Source organism: Papio anubis, chromosome 5 (genome assembly GCF_008728515.1).
Source record: "Papio anubis isolate 15944 chromosome 5, Panubis1.0, whole genome shotgun sequence".
In the NCBI taxonomy this organism is placed as follows: Eukaryota; Metazoa; Chordata; class Mammalia; order Primates; family Cercopithecidae; genus Papio; species Papio anubis.
In genome coordinates this window covers 93,727,540-93,746,632 of record NC_044980.1, presented here as the reverse complement: position 1 = coordinate 93,746,632, position 19,093 = coordinate 93,727,540, and the positions used below count along the sequence as shown (strand labels likewise).

The 19,093-nt window shown below is 33.8% G+C and overlaps 1 protein-coding gene across 1 annotated transcript in view; it reads left to right on the top strand.

Moving 5' to 3' along the window:
* The window catches only part of ST8SIA4 (ST8 alpha-N-acetyl-neuraminide alpha-2,8-sialyltransferase 4), a 102,001-nt gene that overhangs the window by 41,354 nt on the left and 41,554 nt on the right, over window positions 1-19,093 (top strand). Inside the window, 1 exon segment of the mRNA XM_003899957.5 lies at window positions 11,586-11,879. Within this exon segment, the coding sequence (XP_003900006.2) occupies window positions 11,586-11,879 (294 nt within the window).

Here is a 19,093-nt window from a genome sequence, read left to right as displayed (position 1 = left end):
TAAGGGGATCAGGCATTACAACTAAGTCAAAGTATGAACCTGTTAAAATAGAGCTTGAGAATGATCCCCTTATAATAAGTATGGTGTAATAAACGTGAAATTGTCTTGGCATATCTTATGATATCAGAAATTGAAACATTCATTTTTATACACTCATTATATTTTTCCCAATGCTTGATTGGTATTAGAATGCCTACATATTTTGAGCATTAAACCGACTGTCTTTTTGGGACTCAGTACTGAATAAATAATATATAATAAGTTAAAAATAATTTTCAACCTTGGGTTATACTTTCAAAAAGATATTTATAAGAATGACAAGTGAATATGTTATTAAGGTTTTTTGTTTATTTAAACAAGAAAGTTAAATGTCAAAGTGACATTTCTGTGGCAATTTGATGATATAATCACTAAGAGTTAGATATTTTTCCTACAACCCCTCTAATGTACCCATTGTACATACTTTATCAACAGCATGAATTGCAAAGGGAAAAATTATAGTTTTTCTACCTTAGTTTTCTATCATGGGTGATTACAATATCAACCATAGCAAATGTTGTTTCCTTCTTTTAAGTGTACAACATAATTTTAAAGGACTTAAGTACTATGCTGAATCAGTTCTTTTGTTAAACAGTAGTAACTGCTGCAACCACAGACCAATGCAGTAGTTTTACTGATTATTTTGGCAAGAATGTGTCATGATACATGTATCTTGAGAATTCTCACTTGGTTCTCCAATCCCTAATTTTAAATATCCTAATTACAAACTTTTCTCAAAATTTTATTTTGTAATACACAGGGAATCTTTCAACAACTCATATTTTTTCCTTGCATTCCTTCAGGCAAATAAAAATTACACCTCTTTTTAATTACAAAGGCAGAATTTTGAGGGTATACCTAGTATTAATTCTATGTGCAATTTTAAGAAACATATTTATGATTCAAATATATTTTAGTCGACTACCATAAATACATTCATATTCACTTTCATGAAAAAAAGAAAACAATCACATGCTGATTCTTAATGGTCTGTGATAAATGGTGAAATTAATATGTCATATTTAAATTACTTTGACAATTCATGTAGTGTAACAGCAAGTTCCCAACAATGCTCATGAAGTTTAATGATGTATTTTTCACATCTATGTATATGTTTATTTGGCCCAGGTGTTAAAAAAAAGTTTGAGTGTAGAATCACATGTAGACTGCTTGGTTTTGAACCCTAGCTCTAGCACTTACAAACCAATGACGTTAGTCTGGTCACCCATCCTCTGTGTTTGTGCTTCAGGTTACTAATCTGTAAAGTATATATAATTGTAGTACTATTTGTTTGCGTCCTTATGAGGTTAAATGTTTAAATTTATGTATATGTGTATGTGTGAAATTTAGAAGAGGTCCTGGCATTTTTAAAGTCCTTTTCAAGTGTTAAAACAAAAACAAAGATGTCTTTGTAACATTTCATTGAAGAAAATTTTTTGCATAGTAATTCTTCTTATTATTACTATTTTTGAGACGGAGTCTCGCTCTGTCCCCCTGGCTGGAGTGCAGTGGCGCAATCTCCGCTCACTGTAAGCTCCGCCTCCCGGGTTCCCGCTATTTTCCTGCCTCAGCCTCCCGAGTAGCTGGGACTACAGGCGCTGGCAACCGCGCCCGGCTAATTTTTTGTATTTTTCATAGAGACAGGGTTTCACCGTGGTCTTGATCTCCTGACCTTGTGATCCGCCCGCCTCGGCCTCCCAAAGTGCTGGGATTACAGGCGTGAGCCACCGCGCCCGGCCCGCATAGTAATTATTTTTACTTACACAAACATCTTTCAGTTTACTCTTTGAAAGTAAATATGTGTGTTATATGTGATGGAAAAATGTGAACCTTAAACAGTTAATCAAGATATAGCACGTTTAACTTCAAATATTTCCATTCATTTTAGCAAATATTTTACACATCTTATTTCTTATTTCTCCTATGTTTTGGGCTTTGACTGATAGGCCCTGGAAACATAAAGAGAAAAGAGGTATGTCTAAGGAATCCATATTCTGGTAGAAGAAACTAACATAACTATGTAATTAATCCACAGTGTGATAAATTCAGTGAGAGACAGACAGACACTATGTTAACATTGTGCCAATGAATACAAGACAACACTTAGTAAAACCAGTGTTAAAATGACATAATCTAAGGCTTGGTTCTTAATTCTGAAGGCACTGAGAATTACTATTGGCCATGCCCATGTGTCCTCAAGCTTAAGGGACAAGCTTATGCTTTCTAAAGCAGACTGAGATTCCAGAACACTAGATTTTAAATTTCATTCACTGGAAGTCTCAACAAACAGAATTATCATAATCAGTAAATGCGCATGTATGATTGGAGGAGTATGAGACTAAAGATTGTAAGACCATTTAAATTATAACGAAAATCTAAGCAAGGTATAACTAAAATTGGACAGTGGCAAGAAGAGTAAACAGGAAGTGTCATATTTGGGTGGTAAGAAGAGTATATATAAGGCAGAATTTGGTGACCAAGAAGATATGGGGAATACAATGGGGAGAAAGATGTAAAAAGTCTCTGAGATGCTTGTATTTTGGTAACACTAGAAGTAATAGTGACATAGTATTAGAAAATAAAGAAAAAATAAGTTTATGGAAAAGAGAACACTACAGGTAATGACTTTCATTGTAAACATGCTGATTTGAAGTATCGTTGGGATAATAACTGAGGAGTTCAGTAACTGATTGAAACCCAGATAGGTGTTAGAGTTGGAGATAAAGATTTCCTTAACCATGCTAAGTGAAGGATGGGAGTAGTTGCGCTCCTGCAAGAGGTGAGGTGTGAATTGAGAGATAATATGGCTAGTAACAAAAATCTAGAAAATGCCAACAAGGAAAAATTAAGAATAAGGAGTGATCAATTGGACATTTTTTGCCTTTTTTAAACTATTCAGTATCTGACAATTTCTTGTTATTTAAGGAGAACCTGTAAATATGTAGAAAGGGGACCTGCTATCCACTACAAAAGCAAAAATTGATCAATATTTTCATTTCTCTCTGCCTAGCAGCACGGGAACAGAAATGTGGTCAAAACTAGTTTAACCACATTTTCCTAATTATGACTTTGGCTGGTGAAATGTGGGGTAAGAAAACTAGGTTTACTAGAAGTTCAGAGTTCCCTGATAGTGAGAAATCACGGTGTCCCTGACAGGGACATAACCCATTGTTTGGGGGCTATGATCTTTTTAGTGATTCTGTGGTCTAGCCAGGTTTCCAATAAATCACTTTTTTCTAAGTTAAGCCAGAGTTGGTTTCTGGGAGTTGGGTATGGACAAGAACAGAACAGAAACAAAGGAAATAGACACTATGCAAATGTCACAAGAAGTCATATTAAATAACAAACCTTATAATAGTTGGTTGCTTTGTGGGATGCAATTTTTAAAATATAGTATTCAGTTATGTGTATGTTATGTGTCACTGATATTGCCATGTGCTTTGTACTGCATTTAATAAATGAGAGAACATTACAAAATGATTACTGAACACCTACTATGAGATACTTTGGCAATGGGAATAAGTAATGAACCAGACAAGATAGCTCCCCGCATTAGTAGAACCTGAATTTTGTTGCCATTTCAGAATTTGCTGTTGGCTTTTATAAATATATTGTGACGTCCCAGATAAAGAACAGCAGTTAACGCTTTACCCTCCGTTTTGCTTATTACAAGCAACTATGCATTGACAACCAGATGCCATTAGACTTTCTTTTTAATTGATAAAAGTATTTACAAATTGTTGTCTTTATGATGTCTTATCATTTTAATTTATTCATTTTTGGTTCCTTTTACACTCTGCTCTATTTTTTTATCCTTTCTTGAAAAAACAAGTGCTAACTTGTAATTAGTCATACCATTCAAGTCTCCAAGGAGAAAGCTGATAAATGCAAAGTTTTAGTTTGATTTAAAATGTGGATTCACAAGGAAGCACTCTGACTATAAGCACCTTTCCTGATTTTACAGATTCTTTTCTGTTGGTATGCTGAAGTTAATAAAGACAGTGTAAGACAGAGCTGTCCTTGCCGTTTGTCCTTAGCTGAAGTCCTGGGATATCTCTGTAATTTTAGGTCTTAGTTTAATCCATTGCTTTATATCAGAGAAAATAATTGTGATTTTATATTAAATTTAAATAAATTAAAGATACTAATAGCATTTTAGCGATCTCATAATATTTTGAGATAATGCTTCCAGTATCCTCTTATTATTTATTTTGAGACTTGAGTTCCAGTGCTAAAGAAGATTTTTTTCTTTCAGCAATAACATTTGTTTAGGTGTAGTTTTTCATACTGGGCACATTTCTTATAAGATGTAAATCTCTTGAAGAGAAAGAAGATAAAAATTTACACATTTCAATATATTTATTTTAAAATTAAACTCAATGAGTGGTTTTTACTTCTCATTTTCACATAGAACCACTTTTTATTTTAGGAAAAAGAATATAGGCCACTGGTTTTATTGTAAAGAGTCTTGATTTGAATTCATGTGTTCTGAATTTTAGTACTGTACTTTTAAATGGCATCTCAGAAGTGCCTCATTTTTCTTCTTTCTTCTTTGCTTCCTTCTTCCCTCCCTCCTTTAGTGTGTGCACATCTACTATTAATTACCTAACCTTTTTTCCACACTTACATAGTAGGAAATCTCAGAATCAACCGTTTATTTTCCTTCACATTCTTTCCTATGTCTGTTTTCTTTGGTGGCTTTTCAGAGGATCACAACCTTCTGTATATTCCTACCAGGCAGTGACTTTCTGCATGCTGGAATTATCATCCTCTCCCACCCAAGACCCTACCTTTGGGGAGGATTGTTTACAGAAGACTGAGGAAAGATGAAACCTTCACTTTAGCCAATCAGACTTTCAGACCAAACATAAGGTTCAACAAGGTGATGGAAGTCATAGCCATATCACCTTCACATATACAACTGAACTTGTGACCAAGTTCTTTGTATTTATTTTTTGCTTCCTTTCCATTCTTAGGGATTCAGTGGTACACAATATTTAAGAGCATGAGCTTAAAATCTGCCTCTACTACTTACAAACTATGTAATCTTGGACATATTTCTTGCAACTCAGTTTCCTCATCATTGGAAAACAGCAATAGTGACTATCTCATTGGCTTATTGTGAGAATCACATATATTACATGCAAAGCACAGAAAATGCTTCCTGGCACATCACAAATGTTCAATACAAGTTAGATATTCAGCCAGGTGGGGTGGCTCATGCCTGTAATCCCAGCTACTTGGGAGGCAGAGGCGGGTGGATCACCTGAGGTCAGGAGTTTAAGACCAGCATGATCAACATAGTGAAACCTCATCTCTACTAAAAATACAAAAAAAATAAAAAAACATAGCTGGGCGTGGTGGCGGGCACCTGTAATCCCAGCTACTTGGGTGGCTGAAGCAGGAGAATTGCTTGAACCCGGGAGGCGGAGGTTGCCCTGAGCCAATATTGTGCCACTGCACTCCAACCGGGGTGACAGTGGGAGAAGCCATCTCAAAATAAATACAGAAATAAAGAAATAAATATTTTAAAAATGTAAGTATTCTTCTTAGAGCAATAATAAAAGATTTTTATTACCTTCTATGTGAATTATGTTATTATGAAATTTTAACTGGGAGGCCTTATTCTCCTGAATACTTGAGTCATATTCCTCTTTTTAAGTACAATTGACCATGTCTATGGGTTTTAAAGTTTCCACGCTGCCTATGGAGTCAAATTTGTTTCATCTAATATTTAAAATGTTTGCAGTCTGGCCCCATCAGTCATTCAAGTCTCAATTCCCAGGGGATCAAAAGTAAATTTCAGCCAAAATGGCTTACTAAATGTGTTGTAAATAAAGTCTGGACTTCCTTATGCTCTTGCTCAGAAAGATCTTATTTGACATGCCTTTAATTTACCTGAGTGCATTTCCAAAGATTTATGATCATAACACATTGTAAAAGGAAAGAGTATGTGAAAGGAATTAGCATAATCTAATATGTTTTATCCATCCAGGGCAAGGGAATTTTGAGAAGAATTTCAAATATTTTGTTTCATTTAATTTTCCGGTTACAGTTTTCTATAAATCAGTTAGCCTGATTTATAGAAAAATTTGAACCTCTGAAATATTTTTATTTGTCACTTATACTTGAATAAAGGAAAAAGTAAAAAGAAAAAAGAGCTATAAGCTTAGAGAAGTTAAGTAACTTGTTTGATGTGAACTCCATTGCCCACATTTTAGGTCTCCATTGCCCACATGGTTACTGATGATCAGATAGCTAAGAATAGAAATGAAGCTAAGTATCTTTTATTTCTCAAAGTTTAAGCCAAATTTGGATAAATATGAGATATATATTTAACATTTTTATTTAAATTAAACAATATATTTTTCCTTGGCATGGTTCCCCTTTCTGTCCCCTCCATAATCTAAGCTATTCTGTAATATCTGTGCAGTTATAGCAAATTTGACCGATGTTTCCATTTTTGTTTCCACAGAAATGTGAGAATGACACAGTCTAACATATTTCTTGGTGTTCAGCTCTTTGTTTGGTAGAAGGAATTTGATTATATTTTCATTCTGTGAATTTCTCTAGAAATTATGACACTGTTCTTCCCACCCTTGCCAGTAATGTTAACGAATCTGGGTTTGTGAAAAATTTCCTCTTCTGTTTAGTCATTTCATTATTTTCATGATGTGTATTGTTTGTATTTCTATCAAGTTAAGAATTTCATCAATTGGCATTGTTAAAAGCATAAAATGTGGTATGTGTGTATATGTGTGTATTTTGTGTGCCTGTTCAGCATACTGAAATGCAAATGTTCAAGGTGATATTTCAACTTTATTTCTTATATTTTGTTTACTACATTATGGTATACCACAGGAAAGTCAACTTTTAATCCTATGGTTAATAGTTCAAAAGTCTTATCAATTAGTTATTTAATACTTTCTAGTAACATTTTGAAATCTTGTCTATCAAGAGATCTGAGGTATAGATATTATGCTTATGTTTTAGATGTTTAAAACCTTTTGTTTAATAACTGCTCAAAATTTGGGAAAGGTCCTGGCTGAATGGCCTTGAATAATATACCCGAGTCCTAGGAATCTCAGCTATAAAGCTAGGGCTAAATGATAAAACATTCTTTCTTCTACAGGAAGGTTTGTGTGAAGGATGAATTTATAGACATTTATCATATTTCTGAATGAAATCGTATGTACAATAGTGTCAGTTAAAACTCCTGTCCTGGAATGATTACAAACTAGATGGTGCTTTTCCTTTATAACCTATATGCCCTTGGACATGTTTCTCAACCACTTCAGCCTTAGTTTCTCATCTAAAAGTGAAGTTAATACTACTTTTTACCTCAAAGCAAAATGAATGGTTTGAAGTCTATGTGGAGCCCACAACCTTTATGACAGGAAAGTCAAAGAGACTGACAGGTCTCCCATGTGCCAGCTTTCCCTAGGAATTTTGATAAAGTAATCAGAAAGTCTAAGAAAAGATAGCTAACAGATCTTTGTTGTTGTTGTTCCATTTGCTCCTCAAGCTGAGAAGCAAGATGGGAGCAAACAGGATCAACAAGCTTCCTCTAGGGGCAGAAAAGAGAAGACATTGGTTCCTATTTCACAGTGGATTGACAAAGGTGTTTCCGTAGGTAATAATGTTTTGGCTGAGGGATGTCAGTTAGCACAGCAAGCAGTACACTGGGACTGGCCAAAAAAGACAAAGGATGATAAGTATATATTTGTAATTTGTCTGAATATTTTAAAAGGTGGGGAAAATTTGGTCTGTAATACACCTAGAATTGTTTTTTTCTTAATTTGTTTTGTGTGAAAGGATGTAAGTGACAACCTCCAATTATCACAGAACACCATGTTTTACACCATATTTACTCCAGTTTTGAATGATGAGTTCTATACCTAGCACAGATACATAAAACACGTTGTAGAATTAAAAAATATTTTGCTAATGAATGAGCATTAACTTATTAAAACTACTACTAATATCTGTAAAGAATATATTTTGGATAGATTATGTCATTATTAAATAACATAAATAACTAGATAGCTAGAAAAAGATTTCTGAGCTTCTAGAGTAGTGTTTGCAAAACAAACTCTCAATAAATGCCTGTTGAATAAATCAAAGTGGGATCTCCCAGTTGCATATATTACTGAACTATCATTTAAGGGAACTGCAGAGAATAATGGCCAATCCAAGAGAGATTTTTTGCTAGGGAATTCTGTAATCTTGAGGTGCTCATACATGAAATAAATATTTATTCCCTTTGAATCCTAAAATAAATATTTTATATAACTTTTAAATTAACATGAAAGTAACTTCAATTCTGCATATAGGGATGAGAAGCCATCATGGAAGAAAATTCAGAGGCCTAGAATACAGTGGAGTTAGCTGCATTCCTGTAGGTGTTTAATCAATATTGGAGAATAAACACAAATAAATTGAGAACTGGAAAGTTTAGAGTAAATAAAGAGTATTGTTAATATAGCTAATTCTGTGTATATGTTTTCAACATGTCAAATATAAAATGTGCACAAAAATTTAATTTGGGTAAAGAGAATATTGTTTGACTCTATTAAATGTTTATATGCACTCAACAATTTTGACTCACCAAAATCCACCATTTTAAAATTGGCCACTCTTCTGTTTTATGAGATCAAGAGTAACATGAGTATCATGTATTACTCATAAATGAGACACATTCTGGCTAATTTTGAATATTATAGCCTCTAATGAATTTTTAAAAAGAAAAATGAAAATTTTGTGATTGCAAATATATTCATAATCCTGCTGAGTCAGCAGTTTTTCTGCTAGTAATGTTTGGATGCTCAAAACAAGTCTACTGAATTGCTGAAGTGCATCACAGCTCTTTGGTTATTTTTGATTTTTTAATGCTTTCTTTTAACTATGTGGCATTCAGCTAATTCTATGACTAAAAATCTGACTCAACAACAGAGTTTTTAATTTACCAGCAACATGTGGACATTGTATTACTCTGCTTTCCAGGGAAAATGGATTCTTCCCCAGGAAAACGAACAAGCTGGATTCCTAAATCCAGAAATGGTTATATTTTATGAAGTGTCTTCTGTCTTGTTATTTTCTGTACCTCAGTTACTATCCCTGACAAAGTCTAATTTGGCGCTGCTCAGATCCTCAAGACTCTGCACATGGATTTGTTACTCTTTGATCTCCAGTTGCTCTTTTAGTTAGCACCATACTCATTTAGAATTCATTAATTAAATCAAATATGTTGGTTTGTTTCCTAAATCAATCCTATTCTCCATAAATATTCTTATTCCATTAGCTTCTTTTTGCTTTCAAAGTGAAAAGCATTTATCTTTCAACCTTCAGCTTTAATTCATGAGCATCTTACCACCTCTTGAGAAATTCATAGCCAGAAAATCAAGAGTGGGTATTGGAAAATATGGATAGGGGGTGGGATGTTTAAATATGTGACAAGAAAAAGTATAGAGTAATTGAGTGATTTTTTTCCTGAAGGGATAATTTAGCAGAATATATCATTTTTATTCTATTTAATTGGGTTGGTTTTTACTAGTTTTACTATTATAGTGAAAATAAAGTATAAATATTGATTTTTCTACAATCGGAATCCTCTGAAAAGAAATTACTGAGGGTTTGTTGTAGTGGAAAAAATATCCAAAGCCATTTCCCCAACAGGAACATGTTAATTGTAATATTACAAGTATTCTCACTATTTTACCTAAAGAAGTGTCAGTAATAATGATGTCCAGAATATAATTTCTCCACAATTTCCAAATTCGTGTTATAACTAGCTTCATTAAGATTTTAGATTACTTTTAATATTTGTGTAGAGCACATTTTGGGACTTTAAAATGATCAAGTCCTTGTTCTTCCTTGAGTTCCACAAGAAGGTGTTCACTTTGACAAGTATTCACATCAGCAAATCTTTTTCTGGTCAGTCCTGTTTGTAATATTCTTACCGTAATGAGAATGAATAATATCTAATCACAATTAGTGGTATGAATCATGAATAGAAACGAATATGTACTCTGTCATATAATATAGTGGATGTAATTAAAGATACCTAAATTGAAAAGATAATAATCTTTAACCTATACTTTCTAAATAATATTATTGTGTTAATATTTTTCCCTCAGTAGCTAACTTTAAATAACATAGAATTTGAGATGAAATATATTTGTTGTTATAGCTACATATTGTCAGAGATCTAGGAAGTAATAAGATATGTTAATTAAGAGAGATAAGGAACGATATATAAGACAGTGTTTTTAATATCAGAACACATACTTGACTTTTTAATTAAAATGTTTAATAATTCGATTAATGTGACAAAGTACACAAGGAAAAGAAATGTAAGGAACTTTCATAATGTGACCAAACATTCAAAAATGCAGAAAAAGAAAATCACATCCCTTGAAAGGCTGATAAAAATATTAAAAATAGTTTCATATTTTCATGAAAGGTTTGATTAAATTGATTCAAACAACTTTTTCCCAATACAGTAAACTCTTGTTTATCAAAATCTAGTTTTTCTTTTGTCAACTAAAACCTACCTTTTTAAAAGCAAGTTAAAATAATTTTTTTAATGAAGTTATTTTTAAAATCAAGTATAAAAAGGTCTATGTGACCGATCAAAGAAGCAACAGAAATTGGTTAAAGGCCATATTCAAGGTGCTTTTCAAAACTTTCTTCTAATATAAGAATGGAATCAGGTTATATGAATAACATCAGGCCCAAGCTCTTTTCAAAACCTTATGGCTCTAGTGGAGAAAACAATACAACATATTCTGTTCTTTCCCTACATATGCATTCCCCAGGGATGCATACGTCCAAAAAGAGAAAACAGATATTTTGAGGAGGTCCTAAAATAACAGGAAGGCTGATATTTAATCTTATAGTAAGAATTTTTCTGTATTACTTAAAACCCCAGAAAGTCACATTAAATATGATATCTCCACTCTTCTTATTTTTCTTCCCCATTTAGACCTATAGAAAACAATTGTAAATATGTTTGTGTAAGACACTATAAGGAATTGTACTTTTCCCTTAACCTCAGAGTATAAGTAAAGCCAACTTTATCTCCTTAGACTTACAAAGTTGTTGAAATGACTTAAGTTTTACAAGTGGTGCAGATTAGAATGTCAAGTCCAATGTGTTTTATTTACTTGTAGAGCAGCATGTGGTTTAAATTGCCTACTGAATGGTCAAAGAACCCTTGTGAATTTACCATCATAAATTCTCTGATTACAAATTCAAATTGTGTGGTTTTATGAAGATAATAGCAAAGGGTATTCTTAGACAACAGGCTGAATTCACACAAGTGGCATTTTGAGCCCTGTACTGGGAGTGCACTTTTTTATTGCAAGCAGCATTCCTGCACGTGCGGAGAGTTATTGAAAATGCAGTCTTACCAAGTAGATGGTCTTTTGGTTTTCTTTTCACATGGTTAAAAAAATGCTCATTTCCCATTCTTCTTTTCATGAACATCATTTTACCAGTGAATATTTCTTTTTTTTCATTTGTCCCATTAATTTTTTCCTCTTCAGGTGTAATCTAGCTCCTGTGGTGGAGTTTGCTGCAGATGTGGGAACTAAATCAGATTTTATTACCATGAATCCATCAGTTGTACAAAGAGCATTTGGAGGCTTTCGGAATGAGAGTGACAGAGAAAAATTTGTGCATAGACTTTCCATGCTGAATGACAGTGTCCTTTGGATTCCTGCTTTCATGGTCAAAGGAGGAGAGAAGCACGTGGAGTGGGTTAATGCATTAATCCTTAAGAATAAACTGAAAGTGCGAACTGCCTATCCATCATTGAGACTTATTCATGCTGTCAGAGGGTAAGTGACTGGAAAGGATCAGTTTGTCCTTGGCACAGTGGAACACATATAACTAAACATTTTTCCTAGACAAGAATAAGCTTCAGTAAAATCTCCAAATGGATATATGCTTCCATTATTTCATAGTGGTTACTCTATTTACAAACTTGAAGTTTGTTTACATATGATATGATTTTAATTCATCTTCTTTTTTGAAAAAGCAAATTGTTGAACCTGTCACTTATTTATGTCTGCTCATGAACAAACTACTATTTTTTTTTTTTTTTTAGCACTAAAAAGTAATAAGAATTCATAGTAAAATTAATGGGTTTTGTGTAAGGAAACTACAACAGAAGTACTGAATGGCTAGTGGGCAATATTATGTAAGCATAAATGTTAGATATATTTAAGGAGCAATTAAGTCCCATCTGTAGCCAAGAGGCCTACTAGTGAGAAAGGAGGCTGGCTGAGATAAAATGCCTTAATGCTTCCCCCCAAAGTCACAGATGCTGTTTTAATGAATTAAGCCAACATTTCCCTTTTATTAACACAAGTTCACAAAAAAGCATTAAAATATAAATGCTTGCTTAAAAGTGGCAAATGACCAAAAGGCCAAATTCACTCATGCACACATATAAGTATGTAAAGAAGATGAACCACAGATGAGAAATTATGTTTTTTTACTGGAAGTGTGCTGAGTGTCAGATACTGTAGCTTCAAAAATGAAGAGCTGACAACTAACTTTAAAAAATGCATAGGCTTTATGGTACAAACAGAGGCATATACAATTCACTAGTGGCCTAATAGGGGAATATATTGTCAGAGGTGTATAATTTGTCACTCAGGTTCACAAAGACACTTGGAAAGTAGATCAAACATTTGAACTGGACTTTAAAAACAGAATAGCCTGTAATCCCAGCACTTTGGGAGGCCGAGACAGGTGGATCACGAGGTCAGGAGATCGAGACCATCCTGGCTAACACAGTGAAACCCCGTCTCTACTAAAAAATACAAAAAACTAGCCTCCCGAGTAGCTGGGACTACAGTCGTCCGCCACGTCGTCCGGCTAGTTTTTTGGAATGGCGTAAACCCGGGAGGTGGAGCTTGCAGTGAGCTGAGATGCGGCCACTGCACTCCAGCCTGGGCAACAGAGTGAGACTCTGTCTCAAAAAAAAAAAAAAAGAAAAAACAGAATAGCAATTGCCAGAGGGATAAAAGAAACAGAATAAGAAAACCAAACAGAAGGAAATGCTGTTACATTTTTAGAGGGTACCAGGTCAAGGAAATGATGAAGTGCACAGTAAACATATGAAATAATGGAGCCTGTTGTGGAGCACTGGAATACAAAGTTGGAAAAGTAACTTGGGATGTGGTTGAGAAGGGAATTGAGTTTATGCTGTAGGAAGCACAGTTAGATGTCTGAATTTAATAAGAAATCTTGTAACTGCAGACATTTATTTGGCAAGGACAAGAAAAATGCTAGAGGCATAAAAACCAATTAGGCTTTTGATCAATTTACTCATAAGATAATAAGGATGTAAGACAGAAGCAGTGGACTTGGGAAGGAAGGGCAAGTTCAGGGGGCCAATTAAATACAATGGATACAAGTCCTGAAAAAAACAGGTTTCCAAGCCCAGACTTAAAAATAGTTTCTTATACTGTAACAGGAACTGGGCTAAGGTGTTTTTGTTTTGTTTCTGAGATAATTTCCTGCAAGGATTTACCATTTCCTGTTTAAATCTCTAGAGAGTTTCTTGTATTGTATTATTCTGCACACAATTACATTGCTTTGAGACGGAGTCTCACTCTGTCACCCAGGCTGGAGTGCAGTGGCGCGATCTCGGCTCATTGCCAGCTCCGCCTCCCGCGTTCACGTCATTCTCCTGCCTCAGCCTAGGGAGTAGCTGGAACTACGCCCAACTAATTTTTTGTATTTTTAGTAGAGACGGGGTTTCACCATGTTAGCCAGGCTGGTCTTGATCTCCTGACCTCGTGATCCGCCCGCCTCGGCCTCCCAAAATGCTGGGAATACAGGCGTGAGCCATGGCGCCCTGCCTAAATTGCATTCTTATAATTACATCATGGTTATTCGACACACATTCTCTTGATGTTTGACAGGAAATTTCAACAAAGTAAGATTTAAAAAACGTACATTTGGATAAGTAACTGGTTTTTGTTTGTTTGTTTGTTTTTTTAAGTTACAAATATCCCTGGTAATTACAATTTGACTCTTAAAAAACAGTACATTTTAAGAAAGTGTAACATTACAGTGCATTGTGTTAAGAACATGTCTGTTTTTGTCTGTTTGGGTATCATGTTATTCTGAAAAACACCTTAAAAAGATAACTTTTCCATCTTAAACACACACACACACACACACACACACACACTCACTCCAGTGATAGCAGATTAAGTTTTAGTAAGAAATACTCTGAAGTAAGCAGACTATGGAAAACTAATGAGAAAACTTAAGATTACTCTGAATTAGTACCTTTGTTTCCTAGATTTTGGTTTATACTTCTCAATCCAATACCAAAACCGAAGCATGAAATAAGAGGAGTGACTGCAATAATGCATTTTCAGTAAGTTAGAATCCAGATAGTGTTATATATGATTAACAGTGAATACACATGGGTTTTTACATATATTTTAAAGGTAAAAATTGCAGATTCTTTCAGTAATTTAATGACTCCTATGTTTTGTACTATTCACTTTTATAACCATTATAAATATAAACTACTTCACTAATTCCTAAGCATTTTATTCCAAAGAGCAACAAGGCTAAATTTCTTACCACTGGTGAAAGGAATGGTATGCTTTTTTTGGTTACTGTGAATTAGATATATTTTCTAAACTGATTTTGAATTCTGTAGAAATAACTTCTCTCTCCACCTTCCTTATCACAAATCTACATATACCCTCTTAAAGGGTCAAGGTATTGAGTTCTAAACTGTGGCCACGGATAATAAAAGGAGCTCTAGAGAGTCTTGTGACTTTTCCAATAGAATGGAAATTTGTACACATGGTGTACGTGTGAAAGGCAACTTCATTTATGGATTTTATTGAAACTAGTACATTAATGTATGCAAGATAGTGTTTTGACATAATGTATGTAGTTTCTACTGGAACTGTAAATGAAAATAAGGAAGTATGAGCACTGATGAAACAAAAATGATTTATGTGATATGAAAGCAAAGGCAAACTCCCCAAAGAACTATTCTTTAAGTAATTGTTTTACATCTCCTTTGACTTACCTCTCTGAAACCCTGTGGTTAATACAGTTCAGCAAAATAAGGAGTTTCATATCCTCTGTTGATTACTGGACTTGGTTGACCCTCATGAGCAATTAAAGCACCCAAGACGCAGAATTTAGGGTGTGTATAGTCATAATGTTAAAATGTGAAGGCTCTTCCAAGTACTGCAATTACAAATAAAAAGTTTAAGTGATTTGTAAAACAAGATTCCTGAACACAATGAGGATCATTTAGATAGTTTTCATACGGTCAGACATCATTACTTAACCATTTTGCCCTCTAAAAACTGTGATTCCTTACTAATTTTAAAATCCTATTTAATTTTAGATTTTTCTATAAGCTCTAAAAATGAAGCCGTCAGTCACAAAATTCAGATACTCTTAAGTATTGTTTTAATGTGTTGTAATTCTTCTGAAACCATATTCAGTAAAACAGAAGGAAAAGTTATATACATAGATTCATAATTTAAAAAGAATCTTGCAAAATAGTAAAAGAGTAATCTAATGGGGACAAATTAGATATATACATTACAAGTTTAAGAGAATGTATGAAAACATAAAATCGGTGTGGGATTGCCACTTTTTTATTGGTATTTCTTCAGGAAGCCCCACGTGGTCTGCATTTTTCAAATTAACATTTTGTATTTTTTTTTTTAATAAAGAAAGGAATAATTTTGGGCCCAGTGCAGTGGCTCATGCCTGTGATCCCAATACTTTGGGAGGCCAAGGTGGGTGGATTACCTGAGGTCAGAAGTTCGAGACGAGCCTGGCCAACATGGCAAAACACTGCCTCTACTAAAAATACAAAAATTAGCCAGATATGGTGGCACACACCTGTAGTCCCCGCTACATGGCAGGCTGAGGCAGGAGAATCGCTTGAACCCAGGGAGGCAGAGGTTGCAGTGAGCCGAGCTCATACTACTGCACTCCAGCCTGGGTGACACAGTGATTCTCCGTCTCAAAAAAAAAAAAAAAAAAAAAGATTGGAGCAAATAAGATAGTAAGCATGAAGAGGGGATTTGGGGTCTTCAAAGTCATTTAAAAATTTGACTACAAAATGTAAAATAAAAGCTTCTTATTTATATCCAGCTAAGAAAATTATTAATATACAACGTAATATCTTAATAACCTGTTTAAATTAATGACAGTTTTATATAATATTTTAAAATATTATCTAAGACATAGCTCAAAATACATTTTTATAAAATGCTTAGAGACAGGTAAAAATTCCTATTTTACAGTTGCCTTAATTTGACTAGTAATAACCAAATGTAGTTTTTACATTGGTGGGATGATTATACTTAATTTTCTTACATTTAATATGGGAAAAAAACAAACATTACAGAAAGTGTATCCTCAGTTTCACTATTGAACTATGACAGATAATTTCATAAGAATCTTTCCAAAACACATATAGATAGACAGATAGAGAAGCATATTTTAAAATTATGTTTTATATGCACAAGCCTAAATATGTATTTATTGTAGTAGCTCTACAACTCGAATCATATGTACTCTTTCGCACTTTATTTTTTAAATTAACATGACATTTTCTTAACAACACATAAATACAGCTTTTTTTTAAATAGCAAAGTATATTCCATCATATACTTTTCTATAATGTATTTAACCAATCTTGTTTGATGGACATTTGTATTCTCATTTGTTCTTGTTACATATAATTTTATTTTGTTATTAAAAATAAATTATAGGAAAAATGAGAGGTTGGGAAAGGAAAGTAAATATACAATTCTGATCAGCTAATTTTATAAGCTAATAGTATATTTTAAAATATAAAATTAATATATGCTCACAATAGGCCAGGCATGGTGGCTCATGCCTGTAATCCCAGAACTTTGGGAGGCCAAGGCAGGTGGATCACTTGAGGTCAGAAGTTTGAGACCAGCATGGCCAACATGGAGAAGCCCCATCTCTAATAAAAAATACAAAAATTAGCCAGGCATGGTGGCGCATGCCTGTAATCCTAGCTACTAGGGAAGCTGGGGCAAAAGAATCACTTAAGGCCAGGAGAATCACTTAAGGCCAGGAGAATCGCTTAAGGCCAGGAGGCAGAAGTTGCAATGAGTTGAGATATGCCACTGCACTCCACCCTGGGCAACAGTGTGAGATTCCATCTCAAAAAAAAAAAAAAAAAAAATGCTCACAAAAAAAAATTTTCAAAAAAAATATTTATTTTTTTTTTTTTTTTTTTTTTTTTTTTTTTTTTTTTGAGGCAGAGTCTCCCTCTGTCGCCCAGGCTGGAGTGCAGTGGCCGGATCTCAGCTCACTGCAAGCTCCGCCTCCCGGGTTTACGCCATTCTCCTATAAACTAGTCTTATATTACCTTTTCAATTACAATATCCTGAAGTAACAACATTCAGAGAATGTATGAAAACATAAAATTGGTGTGGGATTGCCACTTTTTTATTGTTATTTCTTCAGAAGCCCCATATAGTCTGCATTTTTCAAATTAACATTTTGTATTTTTTTAAAAATAAAGAGTGGAGCATTTTGGGCCCAAAATTGCTCTTATTGATCTATTCTTTTTGTCTGTGTGTGTGTGTGTATATATACACACACATGCACACACACACATCTTATATATATACATCATACATGTATATACATCTACACAATATGCATTCATTTAGAATGTGTTTTTTTCCCCACAAAAAAAGGGAATTTTAATAAACACAGAGGTATGGATGGGTTTAAACCTAGTGAATACTGTATAATATGTTCCCTTCTGAAAATGTTATCTGTATTCAGATATTTTAATTTTAAACATTAATTGGTTTAAGCTTTTGATCTGTTGATATTCGAGTCTGGGAAAACAAATGTTAAAATATTTACATTTGAATCCTTTGGCCCCTGCTAATTATTATGAACTATTATTAAAAGATTTAAACTAAAAATGAGATTTTTAATTCAATTACCTTAAAAATTTTGATGGCCCCTAAGTTTTTTTTTTGATTTTTACTTTTTTTTAATTCTACTATAACAAAAGTAATATAGATATATTCTTTTGCCACCACATTGTAAGTACTAATTTGTTTTAATATGATGGGGGTTATCCTCATATTAAATTAATAAGCTTCTACTTTGTATTAATCAAGATAAACACTTGGATTGAGTACTCACAGAAGATACTGATAAATGTATATAATATTCTGTGATGTCACCATCATAATAAATAATTCCAAAGTTATTTACCATTTTTAAGCTTACATCTTTCTCAAAAAAATTTTTAAAGATAATTCATTTCATATAGATTTTTAAAATTTTGATTCAATGAGTAGTATAGTTCAGTGCAAAAGTAGTTGTGGGTTTTGCTATTGAAAATAATGGCAAAAACCATGATTACTTTTGCACCAGCCTAACGCTTTCGGTTTTCGTTATTTATCTTTTAGTGGAGAATACATAACATACCTGTATACTTAAAAAAAAATAGAGTCTTTTGTAGTGATTGCAAAGCACATGAGTATGTGTAAGATAAATGGGCTACATAAACTGCCTTAGATTTGCCTGGAATTAAAAATTGTTATTTTTATTTGAAATACTTTGTAAACATCTCATGCCCTACAACAGTGTTTTTTTGTTTGTTTTTTGTTTATCTTTGTTTTTTTGGTTTCTTTTTTGAGACAGAATGTAGCTCTGATGCCCAGGCTGGAGTGCAGTGGTACAATATTGGCTCACTGCAACCTCTGCCTTTTGGCTGGGTTCACGCAATTCTTCTGCCTCAGCCTCCCTAGTTGCTGCTACTACAGGCATGCGACATCATGCCTGACTAATTTTTTTTTTTTTTTTTTTTTTTTTTAGTAGGGATGGGGTTTCACCATGTTGGCCAGGCTGCTCTCGAACTCCTAACCTCAGGTGATCCATCCACCTTGGCCTCCCAAAGTGCGGGGGTTACAGGCATGAGCCACTGCGCCCAGGTAGCAGTGTTTCTTAAATTCAAGCTCACATATATATTTTGGAGGTT